Below are 22,298 nucleotides of genomic sequence, written 5' to 3'. Positions count from 1 at the left end.
GGCTTGAACTCACAACCCCGAGATCAAGACCCGAGTTGAGATCAAGAGTCAATCAACCAACTGAGCCTCCCAGTGGCTTATGGCATGTCTTACAATTTTTCCTTGATAGCCAAGCATGATGTACTAATTAAGAAACTGCTATAAACAGAGCTTTAGTAATGTGCTGGTAAGATGTGGGAGAGAGAACTGTTCTATAGGCCTATGATTGGTCTTAGTCTTTTACTGAGCCTTTGCCTCTGGATTGTGAACGTCACAAGTGTGCCTTTGTTTTCTTCTTTGCTGATGTGGGACAAAATGGCCAGAATGGGCTGGAGTTGGGTATTTCTCTTCCCCAGGTTAGGGTTTGATAATACCCCAGCAAGTTAGGTTCTGGTTAACTAGTTTCCCCTAAAGGCAGGCTTTGTTAATAAAGACAGAATGCTTTGGTATGTTTCAAAATCGTTCCTTTCTCCCTCTTCTGGAAGCACCAGGGGGTTTTTCTCTGGTATTTGCTGTGGGAATCTCAAGCTCCTGAAGATAAGTCTCACAAAATTATAGGGACCCCACTATGTCTGGATCCCCTGGAGTTTTTAGTCATAGTCATCCATCTGGACCTCCAGCAATTCATCAATTACAGTTCTGGTTTTCCTACCCTGGCACTGGTTCCCACAGTTGGTTTCCACCCATGAAGCTCTTCGCCAGTAAATTATCATTCTTTGTATTCTTTTATTGGTGTCTTCAATCTTGGGGGCAGCAGTTTGCCTTGTGTCCTCACCGCTCTTATGGGTCCTAGAAGAGTGGTTGATTTTGCAGTCTGTTTAGCTTTTCACTTGTTAGAATGGAGTGACAGCTTCTGAGCCTCTTACATACTGACTAGAAACTGAAGTCCTTTTGTTTGTTTTTTAACAAGACACTAAGGTTAAAAGTTGGATTTTTATCATGTTTGTAGGTAAACAGAGTTATCATAAAATATTTCTGGTGAAGAAAGCTTATCTATGTATAAAAGCAAAATGTCAAGTACTTAAAAATCAAATCCTCAGTGTTCCTATTCTAGTATATCAGGCTCCTAAAAGAGAAGGCTTTTCTAAATCTTTCTAAATGCTGTTAATTTATATTTCTATGTATGTCTTATAGTGCTTACTTTTCTCATTGCCTTATCCTGATATTTCTTTCCTTAGAGTGTTAAGTGAATCTACTTAAGGAAAGACACCTAGATTTTTACTTGAAAAGAGGTAGTTTATTAAAATATTTTAATATAAATCTCCTGTCATCAAAAACTGCAAATGGTTTGAATGCTTACTAATGTTCACTTTAATTTTGTTGATGAAAATCCAAATCCCCCCTGAATATATTATTTTACCAATATTTTTAAAGTTTAAAATCTAAGCAAAGAGAGGCTCTTAATCAATTAACATTATCTTTCTATATATGTCATGCATTAAGAAAATAGGAAATGGCTTATTTTTTATTTGACAGTGGAAACCTTTGGCTTCAAACCTGTCACTCAACACTCCCTAGTGAGATTTAGATTGACAGCTGCACAGCGGGCCTGGGCGTGGTCACTGCATATCTGCAGCCAGGTGTGCAATCAAGTCTTTGGCATCTTGCATGACGGAGGGTATTTCTGAGCCGTTCTCAGTCACTTGGGTTCCAAACAAGAACATCTTCCTGTCATTTCCCACCTCAGACAATGCCAAAGCTTCATGGATATCTGTAATACGATAGGCTGCTTCAAGATCCTTCACCCAGAATAGAAAAAGGATAGGAAAAAGCTGGTTATTTTGCAATCCTTTTGGATAGATACATTTATTATTCTCATTTATTGCTCTCAATGATTCCACCTCTGTTTTAATGTGAAGGATATTGTGACCCCCTTATTATGACCCCAGTGTTTGTCTTTTTTAATCAGAATTACATCAGCAATGGGGCATCTGGCTGGCTTAGTTGGTACAACTCCTGATCTTGGGGTTGTGAGTTTGAGCCCCATATTGGGTATAGAGATTACTTACAAAAAAAAATGAGAGAAAAATAAAGGGCAGCAGAATTATACCAGCAGTTACGAGCTATCATCAAGAAAGAATTTTCAGAATGAAATTAAGCCATTCTATACCTTAATCAGTTTTACAAACACTTTGGTCAATCTGCTTCTATTTTTGTTTTTCCATTTCTTTTTTATTTATCCAAAATCATATTCAATAGGATCAATTTTTTTTATTGAAGTATAGTTGACGTACAATATTACATTAGTTTTCGGTGTACAACACAGTAATTTGACAACTCTATATGTTATTCTATGCTCACCATAAGTGTAGCTACCATCTCTCACCATACAATGCTATTTGATACCATTGATTATATTCAGCATATACCACTATATACACTGTACCTTTCATCCCTGTGACCTATTCATTCCATAACTGGAAGCCTGTATCTCCCATTCCCTTTCACTCCTTTTTGCCCATCCCTCCACCACTTTCCCCTCTGGTAACCATCAGTTTGTTCTCTATATTTATGGGTCTATTTCTCCTTTTTATTTGTTTGTTCTTTTGTTGTCTAGATTCCACATGTAAGTGAAATCATATGGTATTTGTCTCATTTCACTTAGCATAATACCCTCAGGTCCACCCCTGTTCTCACAAATGGCAAGATCTCATTCTTTTTTATGGTGAGTAATATTCCAAAATATGTAGATATACTACATCTTCTTTATCCATTTACCTGTTGATGGACACTCGGGTTGCTTCCTTATCTTGGCTACTGTAAATAATGCTGCAATAAACACAGGGATGCATATACCTTTTCAAATTGGTGTTTTTGTTTTTAGTTTTTTTTGTATTTTGGGTAAATACTTAGTAATGGAATTATTGGATCACATGGTATTTCTGTTTTTAATTTTATGAGGACCCACCATACTATTTTCCACAGTGCCTATACCAATTTACTTTCTGTCAGCAATGAATGCACAAGGGTCCTTTTTTCACATCCTTACCAACACTTATTTCTTTTCTTTTTGATTCTAGCCATTCTGACAGGTGTAAAGTGATATCTCATTGTGGTTTCGATTTGCATTTTGTTGATGATTAATGGTGTTGAGCGTCTTTCTCATGTGTCTGTTGGACATCTGTATGTCTTCTTTGGAGAAATGTCTGTTCATCGTATCTTCTACCTATTTTTAAATTGGATTATTTGTTTTTTGAATGTTGACTTGTGTAAGTTCTCTACACATTTTGGATATTAAATCCTTATCAGATATATCATTTGCAAATATTTTTCCCAATCACTATTTGCCTTTTTTAAAAAAGATTTTATTTATTTATTTGGGAGAGAGAGAAATAGCAAGAGAGAGCATGATCAGGGGGAGCAGCAGAGAAGAGGGAGAAGTAGGCTCCCCACTGAGCAGGAAGTCATTTCGGGGCTCCATTCCACAGACCCTGAGGATCTTAAGCCAACTGAACCACGGAGGCGTTCCTTGCCTTTTTGTTTTGTTGATGGATTCCTTTGATGTGCAGAAGCTTTTTATTTTTATGTAGTCCCAAAAGTTTATTTTTGCTTTTATTTCCCTTGCCTCAGGAGACATATCTAGAAAAATGTTTCTGGTGGTATCTGGCTGCAGTTGGTTACATTTCTAGATGTTGGTCATCCCAATATATTGCCTGTCTGAGATCAGAATTCATTTATTCTTAGAGCCTGGAGTAACAATTTTTTTTTAAGATTTTATTTATTTATTTATTTGACAGAGAGAGGCACAGCAGGGAGAGTGGGAGAGGGAGAAGCAGGCTTCCCGCCGAGCAGGGAGCCCGATGAGGGGCTCGATCCCAGGACCCTGGGATTATGACCTGAGCCGAAGGCAGACCCTTAACGACTGAGCCACCCAGAGCCAAAGGCAGACTCTTAACGACTGAGCCACCCAGGTACCCCATAGAGCCTGGAGTAACTTTTGAACAGTGTTAATGGATCCAGTAACCTGTGTACAATGTCTCAAGGTAATAAATTCACTGATAGAATTGGAGAGGAAGAAAATACAAGGAGAATGTTCAATAAAAAGAGGGCTTCCTTGTAGTGATAAAAGCACATTAGGGATAGGGGTGCCTGGCTGGCTCAGTCATTAGAGCATGGAACTCTTGATCACAGGTTCATGAGGTGGAGCCCCACATTGGATGTAGAGTCTACTTTAAAAAAAGAAGAAGAAGAAGAAGGGGCATTAGCCTTTGGCTCAGGTCATGATCCCGGAGTCCTAGAATGGAGCCCCACCTCGGGTTCCTGCTAGCAGGGAGTTTGTTTCTCCCTCTGCCCCTCCCCCCACTCATGCTCGTGCGCGCTCTCTCTCTCTCACTCTCACTTGCCCACCATGCATCTTTTGTGATCACAATGCTATGAAACTAGATATCAACCACAAGAAAAAAAAAATCTGGAAAGAGCACAAATAGATGGAGGCTAAATAACATGCTACTAAAAATGAGTGGGTCAACCAAGAAATAAAAAATTACATGGAGAAAAATGAAAATGAAAACACAACGGTCAAAAATGTTTGGGACACAGCAAAGGCAGTTCTAAGAGGGAAGTTTATAGCAACACAGGCCCACCTCAAGAAGCAAGAAAAATCTCGGATAAACAAACTACCTGTACACATAAAGGAGCTTTAAAAAGAACAAAACTGCAAACTAGCAGAAGGAAGGAAATAATAAAGACTGGAACAGAAATAAATGACATGGACACTAAAAAAAAAAAAAAACAAACAAACAAAACCAAACCAAAACAAAACAAAAACCAATAGAACAGATCAATGAAACCAGAAGCTGGTTCTGTGAAAAGATTAACAAAATTGATAAACCTTTAGCCAGACTCATAAAGAGAGAGGGAGAGAGAGAACTCAAACAAAATAAAAAACAAGAGGAGAAATAACAGCTGACACCACACAAATACTAATGATTGTAAAAGAATGTCATGAAAAATTATATGCCAACAAATTGGACAACCTACAAGAAATGGATAAATTCCTAGAAACATATAACTCCCAAAACTGAATCAGGAAGAAATAAAAATTTGAACAGACCAATACCAGCAATGAAATCAAATCAGTAATCAAAAAACTCCCAACAAAAAAAAGTCCAGGACCATATGGCTTCACAGGTGAATTCTACCAAACATTTAAGGAAGAGTTAATACCTATTCTTCTCAAAATATTTCAGAAAACAGGAAAATTTCCAAATTCATTCTATGAGGCCAGCATTACACTGATACCAAAACCAGAGAAAGACACCACAAAAAAGAGAACTACAAGCCAATATCTCTGATGAACATAGATGCAAAAATCCTCGACAAAATATTAGCAAACAGAATCCAACAATACATTAAAAAATATATTCACCACGATTAAGTGGGATTTATTCCTGGGATGCTAGAGTGGTTCAATATTTGCAAATCAAGCAACATGATACATCACATCAATAAAAGAAAGGATAAAAACCATATGATCATTTCAATAGTTGCAGAAAAAGCATTTGACAGTGTAATTAATCCACTCATGATAAAAAACCGTCCACAAAGTAGGTTTAGAGAGAACATACCTCAACATAATAAAGACCTTATATGAAAAACCCTGAGCTAACATCATACTTAATGAGGAAAAACTGAGAGTTCTCCCCTAAGGTAAGGAACAAGACAAGGATGTCCACTCTCACCACTATTATTCAACATAGTACTAGAAGTCCTAGCCACAGCAATCAGCCAAGAAATTTAGCAAGTAATTTGGGTTAGTAAGGAAGAAGTCAAACTTTCACTATTTGCATATGACATGGCACTATTATAGAAAACCCTAAAGACTCCACCAAAAAACTACTAGAACTGATAAATGAATTCAGTAAATTTGCAAGATACAAAATCAATGTACAGAAATCTGTTGCATTTCTATATGCTAATAATGAAGCAGCAGAAAGAGAAATTAAGAAAAAATCTCATTTATAATGGCACCAAAAATAATAAAATGCCTAGGAATAAACCTAACCAAGGAGGCAAAAGACGTGTATTCTGAAAACTATGAAACTTTGTTGAAAGAAATTGAAGACAACACAAGGAAATGGAAAGACATCCCATGCTCATGGATTGAAAGAACAAAGATCGTTAAAATGTCTATACAACCCATAGCAATATACAGATTTAATGCAATAGCTATCAAAATACCAACAGCATTTTTCACAGAACTAGAACAAACAATCCAAAAATTTGTATAAAACCAAAAAAGACCCCAAAAAGCCAAAGCAATCTTGAAAAAGAAAAACAAAACTGGAGGTAGCACAATTCTAGACTTCAAGTTATATTACAAAGCTGTAGTAATCAAAACAGTATGGTACTGGCACAAAAACAGACACACAGATCAACAGAACAGAGTACAAAGCCCAGAAATAAACTCACAATTATATGGTCAATTAAGCTAGGACAAAGGAAGCAAGAATATGTAATGGGAAAAACAAGTGGTGTTGGGAAAACAGGACAGCAACATGCAAAAGAATGAAACTGGACCATTTTCTTACACAATAATGAAAACAAACTAAAAATGGATTAAGGACTTAAATGTGAGATCTGAAACCATAAAAATTCTAGAAGAGACACAGGCAGTAATTTCTCTAAAACTGGTCATAGCAACATCTTTCTAGATATGTCTGCTGAGGCAAGGGAAACAAAAGCAAAAATAAACTATTGGAAGTATATGAAAATAAAAAGCTTCTCCACAACAAAAACCAAACAAAAAACAACCAACAAAATTAAAAGACAAGCTACTGAATGGGAGAAGATATTCACAAATGACATATCCAATAAAGAATTAGGATCCAAAATATATAAAGAACTTATACAACTCAAAACACACACACAAAAAACAAATAATCCAATTAAAAAACGGACAGAAGACATGAACAGACATTTTCTAAAGAAGACATACAAATGGCCAACAGACACATGAAAAGATGCTCAAATCACTCATCATCAGGGAAATGCAAATCAAAACCACAATGAGTTATCACCTCACACATTTCAGAACGGCTAAAATCAAACCCACAAGAAATAACAAGTGTTGGTGAGGATGTGGAAAAAAAGGAACCCTCGTGCACTGTTGGTGGGAATGTAAACTGGTGCAGCCATTGTGGAAAACAGTTCCTCCAAAGATTAAAAACAGAACTACCCTGGGACGTCTGGCTGGCTCAGTCAGTAGAGCATGTGACCCTTGATCAAAGTCATGAGTTCGCGCCCCACACTGGGTGTAGAGTTTACTTAAAAAAAATAAAAAAAAAAAAAAGAACTACCCTATAATCTAGTAATCACACTACTGGTATTTTCCCAAAGAATAAGAAAACACTAATTCAAAGGGATATATGCACCCCTGATCTAGTAAAACTGAATACGTACAAATCCAGAAACCTAGCAATTCCTCTCTTAGGTGTATGCACTAGAGAAATGTTGATACACATCTACAAGGAGACACATACATGAAGATTCACTGCGGCACTGTTTAGAACAATAAACAACTGGAAATAACCCAAACACCCAGCAGGAAAACGGTAAAATTATGGTATATTCATGCAATGGAATACCATATAGCTCACTTACATGTACCATGGTCTTTGTAGTTTGTGGTATTTAAGATGCTGAAGTTCAAAACAAAACAAAACAAAAGCTCCAGCCTTTCTTTTCAATATAATCTGCAGGACTAGCTTCCATGCTGAACTGTAACATAGGCTCCTCCTTTAGGTCATCATTTGTTAACTACTTAGTTTACTGCCATAAGCATTCACCCTTAGAAGTAGTGGAAGAATCAAGTTCCCTAATGATTGGCAATTTTAGCAATTGAAGGAGGGGCTTTAGTATTACAATACTATAGATGTTTAATTTTTTTAACTTTTTTTATTGTGGTAAAATACACATAACAAAATTTACCATCTTAATCATGTATGAGTGTACAGTTCAGTACATTCACACTGTTGTGCAACCATCCACCTCCAGAAGTCTTTTCATCTTGCAAAACTGAAACTCTGTACCCACAAAGCAATAACTCCCATTTCTCCTTCCCCCAACCCAAGGCAACCATCACCAATATAAACTCTGTGCGCATTGAACAGTGACCCTTCTCCTCTCCTTCCATTCTCCAGTAACCTCAAATCTACTTTCTGTCTCTATGAATTTGACAATTCTAGGTACCTCATGAACGTGGAATTATACAATATTAGTTGTTTCATTGCTGGCTTATTTCTCTTAGCATAATGTCCTTAAGGTTTATCCATATCACAACATGTGTCAGAATTTCCTTTTGTAAGGCTGAATGATACTCCATTGTATGTATATATCACGTTTTGTTTATCCATTCATCCACGGAGGGACACTTGGGTTACTTCTACCTTTTGACTATTGTGAACAATTCTGCTGTGAACATGGATGTATGAGTATCTGTTTGAGTTCCTGCTTTCAATTCTTTTGAGTATATACCCAGACGTGGAATTGTTGGATCATATGTGAGTTCCATTTTTAATTTTTTTTTTTTTAAAGATTTTATTTATTTATTTGAGAGAGAGAGAGAGAATGAGAGATAGAAAGCACGAGAGGGAAGAGGGTCAGAGGGAGAAGCAGACTCCCTGCTGAGCAGGGAGCCCGATGTGGGACTCGATCCTGGGACTCCAGGATCATGACCTGAGCCGAAGGCAGTCGCTTAACCAACTGAGCCACCCAGGCGCCCTCCATTTTTAATTTTTTAAGGAACTGCCATGCTGTTTTCTAAAGTGGCTGCACCATTTTACATTCCCAATGACACTGTACAGGGTTCCAATTTCTCCATGGTTGTTTAATATTTTTTATGTATGTGAAATAAATTCAGGTCAGGCTAAGTGATCTAAAGCAAACTATTTCTTTATGTATGGTAGACACTCAAATATTTTGTTGAAATCAATTCAACCATGAGTAAATGTTTATTGAATTAAATTCAATGCATATTTGTTGAATTTCTACTGTGCTTGTTCAGTTTAAGGGACACAAAGATGAATGATGGTCTTTATTCTCAAGGAGTTTATAATCTAGGAGATCTTATAAGTATAAACTAAACTGAACATACAGCATATTTTTAAATATCTAGCTATTAAAAGTAGACAATTCTATTTCTTTTAGTAATAATAAAATTATTGAGTAAAATTTGTATTTGCCCAAATTCTTACCTGTTTGTTTGCAAACACAACCAGAGGAAGGATTGGGTTTGTTCCGATTAATTGATGAAGGTGTTTCTTGGCTTCAGGTAATCTGTTGTGATCGGCTGAATCCACCACAAAGATTAGCAGCAATCCTCTGGACAGGTACATTTCCCAGTAGGAACGGAAAGGTTCACTGCCACCAACTACAGAGAAGAGTAGAGAAAGAAGACACCAAAAAACATTGCAGAAGCATCCACTGAGGAAAGGCACTTTTAGATAATTTCCAAACATTGGGCAGGTGTTCTGATAAAATGCCACTGTGTTAGAGTGTACCCAATTCTGAGAATGGCCAGAGACATGTTCCTAGGAGAATGGCTGGTGGGAATATTTACCCTCCATAAGTGGTTCAATCATTCTGGGACACAAAGACTCAGCATAAAGACACTAGATCCACTACAGTGGATACAGTGGATACCCCCTGATCTGTAACTCATAGCGGCCATGGGGGCCACTGCTTATCACTTAAGCTCAGAAAATGGGAATATGTTACTAAAATAATTCAGGGTGAGAGGTTAAAACACACCTTTCTCCAAAATAAGTTTTAAATAGACTGAATTCACTGGCCAGCCTCACTTGCACCATCTTTTTCCTTTGTCAAAACCCCAGAACTAATTTCTCCTCTTAACGTTGCACTAAGATTTAATAGGATCCGGTGGGCATTTAAGAATACTTGCCTCAGAAAAAAAATGCCTTTGGATTATTTCATTCTGCTGATTCTCCCCAGAAGAAACTTACTGGTAATGATAATAATATATACACAATGAATTTAGTTTTTATTTTTCTCCTAGAACGAGGCTGGCAACTATGGCCCACAGTCTAAATCTGGCCCACTGCCTATTTTTGTACAGCCCAGGAACAAAGAATGGATTTTACATTTTTAAATGTTGGGGGGAAAAAAAGAGAAAGAATAACATTTCATGACACAGGAACATTATATCACATTTGGATTTCAGTGTCTCCAATAACTGTTTATAAGAACATAGACGTGGACTTGTTCACATATTGTCTATGGCTGCTTCCAAACTACAACCGAGTTTAGTAGCTACATAGAGACCATGAGGCCTCCAAAGCCTAAATTATTTACTACCTAGCCCTTTACAGAAAAAGTTTGAAGACCTTTGTTTTAGGAATTTAACAAAAACATTTAAAATACTACTGGGAAAGTGTCTCGATTTGTCTGTCCTTTGTTTTCCTTTTACAGAGCTAGACTAATTCCCTAAAGTATTTTGTGTTATTCACTTTTTAAAAGAATGTTGTGTAATCTTCTAAGTAATTCATATGGTTTTAACATATTTAGTTTAAGCATGAATGAACATTTGGGTTGTTCCTCAACTTTTTTGTGACATCATGACATTTCACCTATATAGGGATTTTTATCTTTTTGTTATTAACTTCTAACTTAATTGCAATGTATTCAAAGAACATGGTTTGTATGATGCCCCTTCTCTCAAAAATTTGTTAACACTTGCTGTATAGTCCACCAGGTGGTCAATTTTGGTAAATGTTCCATGAGTCCTTGAGAAGAACACATATTTTAGCTTTGGGATGTAGATAAAATTGTCTAATTGAACAATCTTATATTGTCCATTGGATGAAACTTGTTGACTGTGTTCAAATTCTCTGTATCTTTGCTGATTTTTTTCCTCTTTGATTCTATTAATAATTGACAATATGTTGAAATCCCTCACTCCAATGGTAGATATGTCTATTTTTTTCTCTAGTTGGATTCTCCCTTTCTTTTCATTCCTTTGTTCCTTCCTTCCTTTCTTTTCACTTTCTATATTTTGAGACTATTTTCTTAGCTATCTATTTGGTTAAAATCATTATTTCTTTTAGAGCTTCTGAACAAATTAAAACCTCTATTCCTGATTTTGTTGTTAGCTGAAAGATTTGCCTACACGTTGACCAATTTCTCTGCCCATATTTTCTTTTTGTAACTGGATGAAAGCAAAAATAAAAAGGTGATTACAGTAATCTAAGGGAGAGACGGTGTAGGTTCCAACTGAAATAGGTGCAGTAGGAAATGATATAGCTGATGAATTCAAGCTTTGTTTAGAGGTAGAAAAATTCATAGTGTTTTATTTGTGGACTGGAGTTGGGGTGCAAAAGGAGACATTAAGAGTGACTCCTAATTTTCTGGCTTGAGTAACATGATAGGTGAGGAACCATTTACTGAGCAGTAGATTATAGGGAAAGCAACAGTTATGGAGATAAATGAAGCACTTTGTTTTGACCATTCTAGGTTTGAGAGTCCAAATTAGATATCCAGGTGAAGATGTCAGATGACATTTGGATATGCTTGGGCTGGATAGATAAATTTGGGAGTCATTAGCATAGAGACAGTATTTAAGGCCAACAGGATGGAGGAAATCATCCAAGGAGAGAATGTAAAGAACAGAATCTAATGCAACTTTGGGGAATAGCAATATTTAGAGAGGGGGTGACTCCATTACTACTTTAGCGTAGAGACTTCTGGGCTGCCCTCTGGTTACAAAAAGAGGTTTGGGGCTTGTTTATAGTTGCATTTGCAGAGAAGGAATTATGTTGTATTTACTTAGATTGAATGTTTATTGGGGGTAGTAAGGGAAAAGAGAGGCTATTATAGGAGGGGGTGCTATAGTCTTCCTTGCAGCTCCCTTGTATGCCAGCCCTGAAAAAAGGAGGAAATAAGAATAGAAAGTGATTTCCTCCACAGTGCACTATTAAACTATATATGCATTCTAAAAGCATAGGAAAACCTGACCCAGTGTCACTTTTCATAAGGGTGCAATGTTGCTAACAGTATGGCTGGCTTAAGGTATAACAAGATAAGCCTATCCTGTTACTAATGAGAAAGAGGGCTTACTCTCCAGAAACTCCATCTGGCTATCTTCAGTGTTGATGCACACTGCATTGAAACCTTGGGTGGGTGCCACGCTGTGCTGGACTCTGTTTAAAGCTAGAGAGTGCAGAACACTGGTTTTTCCTGCTCCATCCAGGCCCAACACAAGGATCTGCTTATTTTTCTCCTGTGAAAACAAAAGACAAATCAATAAACCTATGCGACCAGGGCCTTGTTTTCCTGGCTCCTGGCAGTGTGCCTGCCTGTGATAGGACCCAATAATAATTGTGAAATTGTAAACCAGAACAAAACTTCACAGAACATTTAATATGTCTAGGAGCACCTGGCTGGCTCAGTTGGTAGAGCATGGGACTCTTGGTCTTGGGGTCATGAGTTCAAGCCCCATGTTGGGCATAGAGCTTACTTAAAAAAAATTTAATAGATCTAGAACAAACTGTACCAAACAGTTTGTATTTTATAACCAACCATTAGTTATGTGGTATTAATCATACCACATCCCTCCATCCCCCAACTAGAATGATGGTGATTAATCTATTAAATATAGACTTCATATATTTATATATATATATATCAGGATTTATAGGAGGTGCCATAGATCACAGGATCAATTTTCAGACTTCACTTTGCTTCTTGAGTTCATGTCCACTGGGAATTGCTCCAGAATTCAGTTTGTTGTTTGGGATCTTGGGACCTCTATGGTTCATGTACTGACTATGCCATCCAGCATGTAAGCACCTAAAGTCTCATATTATTGATCTGTTTTCTTTTCCTAATTGGATCACTAACTAGATTAAAAAACTTTAGGGCAAGTGAGTACTTTTTAATATAAGTATCATGATTAAATGAAAAGGCTAAGGTTATAGAAATTGTTAAACAGGTTCCTATCACAAATGAACATCTTTTTTAGAACCTGATGTTAAAACCTGTTGAACTTGACATAAACTTTAGAAAGAAGCATTCCGCCAACATACCAGACTTAGAAATTTTTATGACAAGTGATTGAGAGACAAGAAGGGCAGGCTGGTATGAAACGTTCAAAGGGCTCAGAAAAGTGGCTTTTAGGGTGCAAAATTTAAAGTGAACAGTAATAAATGACCAACAATACAGACAGATTACCCATGGGAATTCAATTCTATTTCCCAAACTGCCTACTGAAGAAGTTTCTCATGCACAAAAACACCAGTAATTATCTTCAATGACATTGGTTTGGAAATAATAATCTTTTACATTTGTACTTGAACACTAAATATTGACATTAGATTTAGACTGGGTTTCTAATAGAAAGTTAATTTTTTTCACTATCCCACTTTTTCTGAAAATAAGATCTATGTTAAAGTAAGATGTTTGAAGATCTGCTCTAATAGGGTTGTATAGAGAGCATGATTTATGAAAACTGTCTTTTGAATAACAGAATTAGAAAAAGTACATGTCTGTTTTTGGAGTTCTTGATGGCTCAAAGCAAATGGTATTTCCATAGTTATTTTCTTTTTCTTTTTTTTTTTTTAAGATTTTATTTACTTATTTGACAGAGAGAGATGCAGTGAGAGAGGGAACACAAGCAGGGGGGAGTGGGAGAGGGACAAGCAGGCTTCTCGCTGAGCAGGGAGTCCAATGTGGGGCTTGATCCCAGGACCCTAGGATCATGACCTGAGCCAAAGGCAGATGCTTAACGACTGAGCCACCCAGGCGCCCCTCCATAGTTATTTTCTATCTTCATCCCCATTCCCTCCCATCTGCATCTAAACATTATAGTGTCATTCTGGGACTGTGGTGGTGAGGAAGAAGGACTTCATTGATAGAGAATACTTCGTAGAATGATTTAAATTGCATGCTTTAAAGCAAAGTTGAGCCCAAGAAATGGCTGTAGGGTGTGGATTGTGTCCCCCTTACTGTCTCTACCATTGGCCCCACTTAAGGCTACCCCAACATATTTTATCAATTCCAAGATGCACTCCTTCCCCCATTTTAACCTCTCCAAAATGAGAGTTTTACAATTCATGTTTTGTTTTGTTTTTTTTTTGAGAAAGAGAGCGCGGGCTGTGGGGTTAGGGGAAGGGGCAGAGGGAGGGAGAGAGAATCTCAAGAAGACTTCTGGCTGAGTGCAGAGCTCCAGGTGGGACTTGATCTCAGGACTCTGAGATCATGACCTGAGCCGAAATCAAGAGTGGGATGCTTAACCGACTGAGCCACCCAAGTGTCTGGGTATGTCATATTTTGATCGGCGGCACTTTTTTTTTCTTTCTCAGTGGTGCTAAAATAATGATATCTGAGATCCTATGAAATATTGTGAGTAAAAACAATTCCCTACTCTCTTTCCAACCACATGCCTGTCCTTACTCTACCCTGTCTAGGAACTCTGCAGTCACTGATGCTTACATTTTATTTTTTAGCAAAACACATGCTAAAATACATGCTTTCTCATGTTTATCATCTCTTAAGGAAAGCTAGGATTACCGTTAAGCCAAAAGTTCTGACACAATTTGTGATTTTGAACACCACAGTTCCCTGTCAATAGTCATTCTTTTAACAATATATGGATCTATAATAATCTGTGCTTTACCAGAGATCAAATCGCAGTTAATTCAAATTGTTTAGGGGTGCCTGGGTGGCTCAGTCGTTAAGCCTCTACCTTTGGCTCAGGTCATGATCCCAAGGGTCATGATCCCAGAGCCCCGCACTGGGCTTCCCGCTCTGCGGAGAGCCTGTTTCTCCCTCTCCCCCTCCCCCTGTTTGTGTTCCCTCTCTCGCTGTCTCTCTGTCAAATAAATAAAATCTTAAAAAAAAAAAAATTCAAATTGTTTAGAACCAGAAAGCACCTGTGAGCTCAGGAACTCCAGGAGCAAGAAGCTTATTAAGCTAATCCAAACAATGCCTGTTTTTTCTTTCTTTTTATCCTCCACCCCCTCAATTTTTTCACTGTGGTAAAATACACATAATATAAAATTTACCATCTTACCCATTATTAAGCATACAACTCAGTGGTATTAAATACATTCATGATGCTGTGCAGCCATCACCACCATCCATCTCCCTAACTCTTCATCTTGTAAAACTGAAACTGCAGTCACTACCATTCTCTCTCCCCTCAGCCTCAGGCAACCACCAATTCTACTCTACGATTCTGACCACTCTAGGTACCTCACATAAATAGTACCATAGGTATTCCTTTTTGTAACTGCAGTGCCTGGTTTCTGAGACCTCTCAGTTAAAACTTTGTGACCGTCCCTCTGGGCGCTGGTAGCCGGAAAACAATGGAAGCAGTAACCACGGAGAAGGTTCAGCCCTCACACACATCTGCACGAATTCAGGAACCCTGCACTACGGAAAGGAGTCGGAGAGCCCGAGGGCGGCGAGGGCTCGGGGCTGGTTTCGGCACTGTAGGCGGGGTGTGCGCCAGCGCTGAGCGCTGCACAAAGACTGGGCCCGAGAAGGGCCGCTTCCGCCCCGTGCACACCAACCAGGACCTCTTCTTCATCACCGCTGCCCCGCCCGAGGGTGGACGCAGGGCCGGGTTAGGAGTGAGGGTAAGCCAGGTGACAGGGAGAAGGGGCTAGCGACGGGTCTTGCGAAGCTTGGCACACCTCCTTACAAATCCACAGATTAAATGCCCTCAAAGGAGGGCTGATTCCCTCCCGCGCAGGTCGGGGCCTCGGACGTAACAGAGCCGGCGGCGCTCGGGCCTGACCGCCCCCAGCGGCCTTGGAGAGCGGGTCGGGGCACGCGTCCCTTACCCGCGGCTCCAGCGGGGGCTTCGTCAAGGCGCTGTTGTCCTTCTCTTTCTCTTCTTTTCCCTTAAGTTGTTCCTTCTCTTTCTCGGTCTCCCGCTCTTTCCTCTTTTCCTCCTCTTTACAGTTACTTTTCTCCTCCTTTCCCTTTTCTTTTCCCTTAATTTTCTCCTTCTCCACCTCCTTCTTTTTCTCTTTCTCCTTTCCTTTCTCTTTCTCCTCCTTTCCTTTTTCCCGAATTTTCTCTTTCTCTGGCTCCTTCCCCCTCTTCACCTTCCCCTTCTCCATCACCTTTCCCTTCTCCATCCCCACCGCCCCAATTTCCTTCACTCTTTCCGCGCGCCCGCTAGCTGGAGCCTGGGCCTTGGGTCCCGGCGCCTTGGGTCCCGGCAGGTGTGGCCCCCGTGACGGCGAAGGGTGGAGACGTAGGTCCACGCGGCGCAAACAACACCCGCGGTCAACTGCGCGGCCGAGGCCAGTCCCCCGGCGCGCTGGGTGCCGCGGGGCATCTAACCCCCGCTAGCGGGGGTCTGCGGCGCAACGGACTCGCCGAGCCCGGGGCGGGGGAGGGGAGATAGCGGAGGGAGCTAGGGGAAGCGTTGACCCAGGGAGGTGGGGAGGCCCAGCCGCGGGAGTTGGGAGAGACCCGCGGGACTGATCTTCCGGGTAGGAAAACGCCCCAGGCGACCCCTCCTCCGGAGGTCGCACTATGGCCCCGATTCCCTTGTGCTGGCGCAGTGTCTCCGAAAGGCCTTCCATGCCAGCCCAGTTCCTAGCGTGTCACCACTCCCACATCATCCTAGTGCCGCCCGGCCCTCGAGTCTCCCATCGGAAGCACACTTCGGAAGCCAGCGTCCAGAGCGTCCCAGAGGTTTCCCCGCCTCTCCCAGCCAGTAATCACAAGCCTGAAAAGTGAAGTCGGGTATCTTCCCGCCCTCCGTCCCGTGTGAACTCCACTAGGAGTGTCTAGAGGCCGCTATTCAGGATGCTTAAGAGAAACATTGGGCTCCCTGCTTAGCAGGGAGTCCGCCTCTCCCTCTGACCCTCCCTCCTCTCATGCTCTCTTTCTCTCATTCTCTCTCTCTCAAATAAATAAAATCTTTAAAAAAAATTAAAAAAGAAACATGAACAGTTCCCTTATTTTAAATTCCCGCTACATGTCATTTAAACAAAATTACCTGGTGATTAAATTAGTAGTCCACCAGGAACATAGATACTAGTAATGATAGGTATTAAACAACTACAACTAAACAAAATAGTCACGAACAATGATCCCGTATGTAGCAAATTAGGTAACCCAGGGGCTTTTCAAAGGTGGTGTTAACATTTCTTAAACTGGTTGAAAAGTATAGGGATGGTTCTTTTTATTATTTTGTTAAACTGCTCTCAAGAATATATTTCACAATCTAATGAAATTACCTTAATGCAATAAACTGACTCTCTTTCATCAGATCTACTGTTCAGATAGGCTTGTAAGGAACAGTGAATAATAGGCTTGAGTGATGTAAATGTTTAAGGTTAGCAGTTTACAAGCAGCCTTGAAAATGCTGTGGTTAAAATGTTTACTCAATTTGTTTATAAACACATATGAACATGATGAACTGTCAGTGAAGTTACAAATGGATTCTCTCGGGTTCCATCAGATTAGGTCCGAAGCTTTGTGGGAGGGGCAAGAAACAATTTTAGATATTTAGCCTAAAAAATTCTTAGGTATACCAACCAGGAAGTCCTCAATAAAATGCCAAAACCCAAAACACCTTAATCCATACTCACTGCTAGAATATTTTATTTTAAAATGTACCACAGTGAATGGATGTATCCATATTGGCTTTTATAAATGTACACACAAAGTATATGTCCTTGATTAAAGACCTGTCCAAAAGAAGAAATAATTACTAGAAAATTAATGTAGATGCTTATACTTCAATTGACAATTATAACTTATTTAAATTGAGGTTTCAGTTGCTTAGTAATGACTGGTAATAACAATGGCTAGTAATTACAATGACTAAATAGAGAAATGTAACTTTCACTCTTGGTGCCTTGGGTCAAAATTTTCAACGATGGATAACTTTCACCAAAATTCTCAGTTAACCTAAATATGATTATCCTTCACCACAGAAATTTAATGGAATCCTAAATAACAAATTTACGAACAATTATTTCTGTAATGGGGTATATATTCAGAAGGAATAAGTACAATACTCTTATCAAAAGATTATTCTCTAAGCTCAAAAAGTATTATGTCATAATAAGTCATTCATATATAAGAGGATCGTCTCTTGTTTAGGTGTTACTGCAGATTCTGATTAGGCAGCACCACATTTCTTACTCTTGTAAAGGAGGAAAGCCTTTTAAAAAATACCTTTGAAGAAGTTTCAATAGATATGTTCAGAGTCAAACACAGCAGCACTTTATTAAAAAGGACAAAGTAATATGATCACAAGGAAATACTCAAAGTCTAAATTCAATGCTATCTTGGGCAGCACAAAATGAATACTAACAAAGGTGGCATCCCAGTGTGCCTGTCTCACAGCTGTTCAATGGGAAAGTGGCTTGCAAGCAAGGAAGACCAGAGCAACACTGATACCAGACTGTACAATACTTCATTACTTTGAGAAGGGTAATGAATAGTTGTACCCCAAATGACAAAGGTGAGTCATTTTAGTATCTATTAACTGGGCCAAACAGTTAAGTTCTAATACTGCCCACTACTGAACTCTGAAGGATTTCCTCTCTACCTCAGAAGTCAATGTTCACGTTCTTGACAGGGCCATTAAATCTTTCTGACTGAGACACTCCAAACCCATCTGACTTCAGAACACTGGGTCTAAGAGTCAACTTCTTACAACATTGATACATTTTCCTTGAGTTAATAGTGCTAAATCAGCATAATGTCATCATAATCTGAAAACAATACAGGGTGCAAAGGAGTCCTAATTTACATATATATGTGTGTGTATATGTACATACACACACATTTCGTTACTACATATATATAGTATCCCATACTCCAGGATCACACGACAGAGAATTTATAGTTAAAATTGATCATGACATTTACTTTAGTTTTCCTGTGGTCATTCATGTAACGAAGTGAAGAACACCAGTGTATTAATAAGGTCCCTTTTATCACATGATATTTCTAAGCAGATATTTGGAACGCTCAGAAGATTCCACTTTCAGTCTCCTAAGGCCTCCTAAGACATAATTTAAAGTGGGATTTGCTAGGAACAAGTTATCTTCGGACTCGAGTTTAAAGAGAAGTAGGTTCTGTTTAAATCCTAGGAAACTTTGGGTAACATGCCTTGTTTGTGAAACTTTGAAAAAACACCAGATCACAGCACACAAAGAGAAAGAATGCAACAGAGATCAAGGTGGGAAAATGCCCCATTATTTTGAGTCCTTATCATCTGTGCAAAGCTAGGTGGTACAAGCAGGCCAAATCTGACTAGGCAGAGGTTGAGGAAGATATTTTCCTGTGTGACAACACACAAGAAAATCATTTCATGAAAATGTGGGGATGGGAAAGGGAGTAGCTCTGTGCTTCTTGCTGTGTTACCTTTATTATGTTCTTAGTGTCAGTGAGACTAAAAATACCCTGCAAACAAGAATGTTCTAATCACCAGCCACCTTTTCCTCCTTTCTTCTTTTTCTGCTGCTGTTTCTTTTTTGTTGCTGGAGCCCCTGCAGGTTTCTGGTGTCTTGGGGGTATGATATTACTTGTAGATGCAGATGCTGTTGCTGCGCTGCCGGGTCTTGGGGAGGTTGGTGGGCTGCTCACAGTTTTACTGGCATCCCTGAAATCAGATCAGGAGAGTGCTGGTCATTCATATATTCAACAAAGGAAAAAACTATAAAAACACATGTACGTGGATTTCACTTTCTACTCCTAACAATCTCCCACACATATTGTTTCTTTTAAAGTGGGCTCCCCAACTTCCTATCCATTTTTCTTCTAAATACAACATTTACTGCTTTACAAAGAAAAAGTAATATATGGTTCACGCCAATTTTTAGAAAGTGTAGGAAAAAAAAATTTAAATGACTCATAATCCTACAATGTAAGAATAACTTCAGTAACATTTTTAATACTTCTTCCTAATCATCTTATTTATAGTATCTATTGTTCTTTATACTCAGCTGAATGACTCAGTGTATTTAGGTTCCTTTTGAAGATACTGGAATCCTAATATTTACGATACAATTCTATAATCCTAATATTTACAATATAATCAAACCAAATTTTCTTTCCTTTACAATAAGCATATTGGCAAAACACTTAATAAAGATATCTGACTGTATTCCTTATACTTGAAATATATTTTAAAAATTCTTACTAATGATCCTGAGTCCATGTGAGAAAGAATCAACCTATGCTCTGAGTGACTTCAACTGAGCAGCAACGACTTACAGTTCAGATGAAGCTCCTGCAGTTGCTCCCTGGGTCCCTTTTCCAATCTGATCCTTCTTTTTACCCTTCTTTCTCCCCCGGTAGTAAGAACGTTCTCGCATTGGTAGCCATCTTTCTGGATCTGGGGTCACCTTTGGGTCATAATTCTTAGGCAGTTTTCCTGTGTAATAAGTGTTAAAGAAATGAGATATGTCTATAATGGTTTCAAGATAGTTTGCTTAAAGAATGTGTCCAAGGCCTGGGAATAAATAACATTAAAACTGAAATAAGTTCATCTGAGAAAGTTTTATTTGTATAATCTAGCCAGGGAAAAGACCTTATTAAGCATGATACAAATTTCAGAAGCTATAAAGGAAAAGATTTCACATATGTATTAAAAAAAATTTTTTTTTAAGTTTTATTTATTTTTAAGTAATCTCTGTACCTAACATGAGGCTCAAACAACCCTAAGATCAGGAGTTCTGACTAAGCCAGCCAGGTGCCCCTATATAAAAAATGTTTAATTTCATTTGGTAAGAGATACATTTTTAAGAGAAATAACAAAAAAATATTTGCATACTATATAACAGAGTGGACTGATATTCTTAATATAGAAAGAGGTCTTAATAATCAATAGATAAGGGCGCCTGGGTGGCTCAGTTGGTTAAACCGCTGCCTTCGGCTCAGGTCATGATCCCAGGGTCCTGGGATCGAGCCCCACATCGGGCTCCCTGCTCATGCAGGAAGCCTGCTTCTCCCTCTGCCTGTCGCTCCCCCTACTTGTGCTCTCTCCCTCTCTCTCTCTCTCGCTATCTCTCTGTGTGTCAAATAAATAAATAAAATCTTAAAAAAAAAAAAAATCAATAGATAAATCATGCAAACAAAAATGGGTACTGCTGTGATTAGGGTAAGCCAGGAGAAACAGAAGTCCTTAATCATGTGAAAAAATGTTCCACCTCACTAATTATAAATGAAAAAGGTAGCAAAATTCTATCAAACTAACAAATATTAAAAGCAGTAACAATACCCAGTATTGATGAGATAGTGAGAAACAACCAAACACTATGGCAGAACTGTACAATGGTATAGCCTTTGTAGAGAGCAATTTAATTTGGCAGAACTAGTCAAAATTAATACTTCTAGAAATTTATCCTGCAGACACCCATAAGACACAAAGTTATAGGGATGCCTGGGTGGCTCAGTCAGTTAAGCGGCCAGATCAGCCCAGGTCATGATCCCAGGGTCCTGGGATCGAGTCCCGCATCAGGTTCCCTGCTTAGCGGGGAGCCTGCTTCTCCCTCTCTCTCCCTCTGCTTATGCTCTGTCAAATAAATAAAATCTTAAAAAAAAAAAAGAAGACACAAACTTATATATAAGAACATGGGGCGCCTGGGTGGCTCAATCAGTTGAGTGTCTGATTCTTGATGTCAGCTCAGGTCATGATCTCAGGATTGTGGGACTGAATTCCACACTGGGCTCCATGAAAAGTGGGAAGTCTCCTTTTCTCACTACCCCCCACCCCCGCTTGCACTCTCTCTCTAAAATAAATAAATAAATCTTAAAAAAAAAAAAGGATATTCTCTATGGTATTCTTTAAAATAATAAACTAACTTAAGTGTCTATCAGTAAGAGAATGATTAAATAAATTACAGTATGCCCACACTATAAGCAACTATACCTATTGGGACACTTGGGTGGCTCAGGTCATGATCCCAGGGTTCTGGGACTGAGTCCCACATCAGGCTCCTGGCTCAGCGGGGAGTCTGCTTCTCCCACTGCCTACCGCTCCCCCTGCTTGTGCGCATGCTCTCCCTCTCTCCTCCCTGCCCCGCCCCGACAAATAAATAAATAAATCTTAAAAAAAAAAAAAAAAAAGAGAAGCTATAGCTATCGGTTAAAAAGTACATCCATATTTAATAATTTGGAGAAATGTCTGCATGATACAGTTTAAAGTAGAAGATTAAAACAAATTATCCTGAAGACACTGTTCATATCAATTTTGTAAAAACTTTTATTGACTGAGCATGTAAATGTGTAATAATGTATGTTCCTATATACAAAAAAGTTATATTGTAATTATCTCTAGAAGTATGAATTTCGGGTAGGGAATTTTCCATGCTTTATTGCCATTG

The 22,298-nt window shown here is 38.8% G+C and overlaps 2 protein-coding genes across 5 annotated transcripts in view; both read right to left on the bottom strand.

Annotated features, from left to right (window-relative positions):
* Positions 1-1,200: 1,200 nt before the first annotated feature.
* ARL9 (ADP ribosylation factor like GTPase 9) lies at positions 1,201-16,517 on the bottom strand. 4 transcript variants are annotated; one of them, XM_027599313.1, is made up of 4 exons: positions 15,780-16,517; positions 12,052-12,214; positions 9,174-9,349; positions 1,201-1,718 (listed from the first exon to the last, which is right to left on the bottom strand). In XM_027599313.1, the coding sequence occupies exons 1-4, from the start codon at positions 16,077-16,079 to the stop codon at positions 1,539-1,541; spliced, it is 819 nt and encodes a 272-aa protein (XP_027455114.1). In that variant the 5' UTR covers positions 16,080-16,517; the 3' UTR covers positions 1,201-1,538. The 4 variants fall into 4 exon arrangements, with proteins under 4 accessions (XP_027455114.1, XP_027455116.1, XP_027455115.1 ...); XM_027599315.1 differs by lacking the exon at positions 15,780-16,517 and adding an exon at positions 15,630-15,719; XM_027599314.2 differs by lacking the exon at positions 15,780-16,517 and adding an exon at positions 15,203-15,327.
* A 1,018-nt stretch (positions 16,518-17,535) lies between these two features.
* The window catches only part of SRP72 (signal recognition particle 72), a 31,101-nt gene continuing 26,338 nt past the window's right edge, over positions 17,536-22,298 (bottom strand). Inside the window, exons 18-19 of the mRNA XM_027599233.1 lie at positions 20,188-20,347; positions 17,536-19,573 (exon numbers count right to left, since the gene is read on the bottom strand). Of these exons, the coding sequence (XP_027455034.1) occupies positions 19,396-19,573; positions 20,188-20,347 (338 nt within the window). The 3' untranslated portion in view covers positions 17,536-19,395. The remainder of the gene's footprint in view (positions 19,574-20,187; positions 20,348-22,298) is intronic.

Source organism: Zalophus californianus, chromosome 2, assembly GCF_009762305.2.
Source record: "Zalophus californianus isolate mZalCal1 chromosome 2, mZalCal1.pri.v2, whole genome shotgun sequence".
Classification (NCBI taxonomy): Eukaryota; Metazoa; Chordata; class Mammalia; order Carnivora; family Otariidae; genus Zalophus; species Zalophus californianus.
This window is presented reverse-complemented; position numbering and strand designations above follow the sequence as displayed.

What these genes read in the sequence shown, in the direction of transcription:
- ARL9 (XM_027599313.1), bottom strand. Translation starts at nt 16,079, where the DNA reads ATGGAGAAGGGAAAGGTGATGGAGAAGGGGAAGGTGAAGAGGGGGAAG. An exon ending in CCAGATGGAGTTTCTGGAGA is followed by an intron (nt 9,350 to 12,051) that starts GTAAGCCCTCTT and finishes TCTTCTCTGTAG; the next exon opens with TTGGTGGCAGTGAACCTTTC. An exon ending in TTGTGTTTGCAAACAAACAG is followed by an intron (nt 1,719 to 9,173) that starts GTAAGAATTTGG and finishes TTCTGGGTGAAG; the next exon opens with GATCTTGAAGCAGCCTATCG.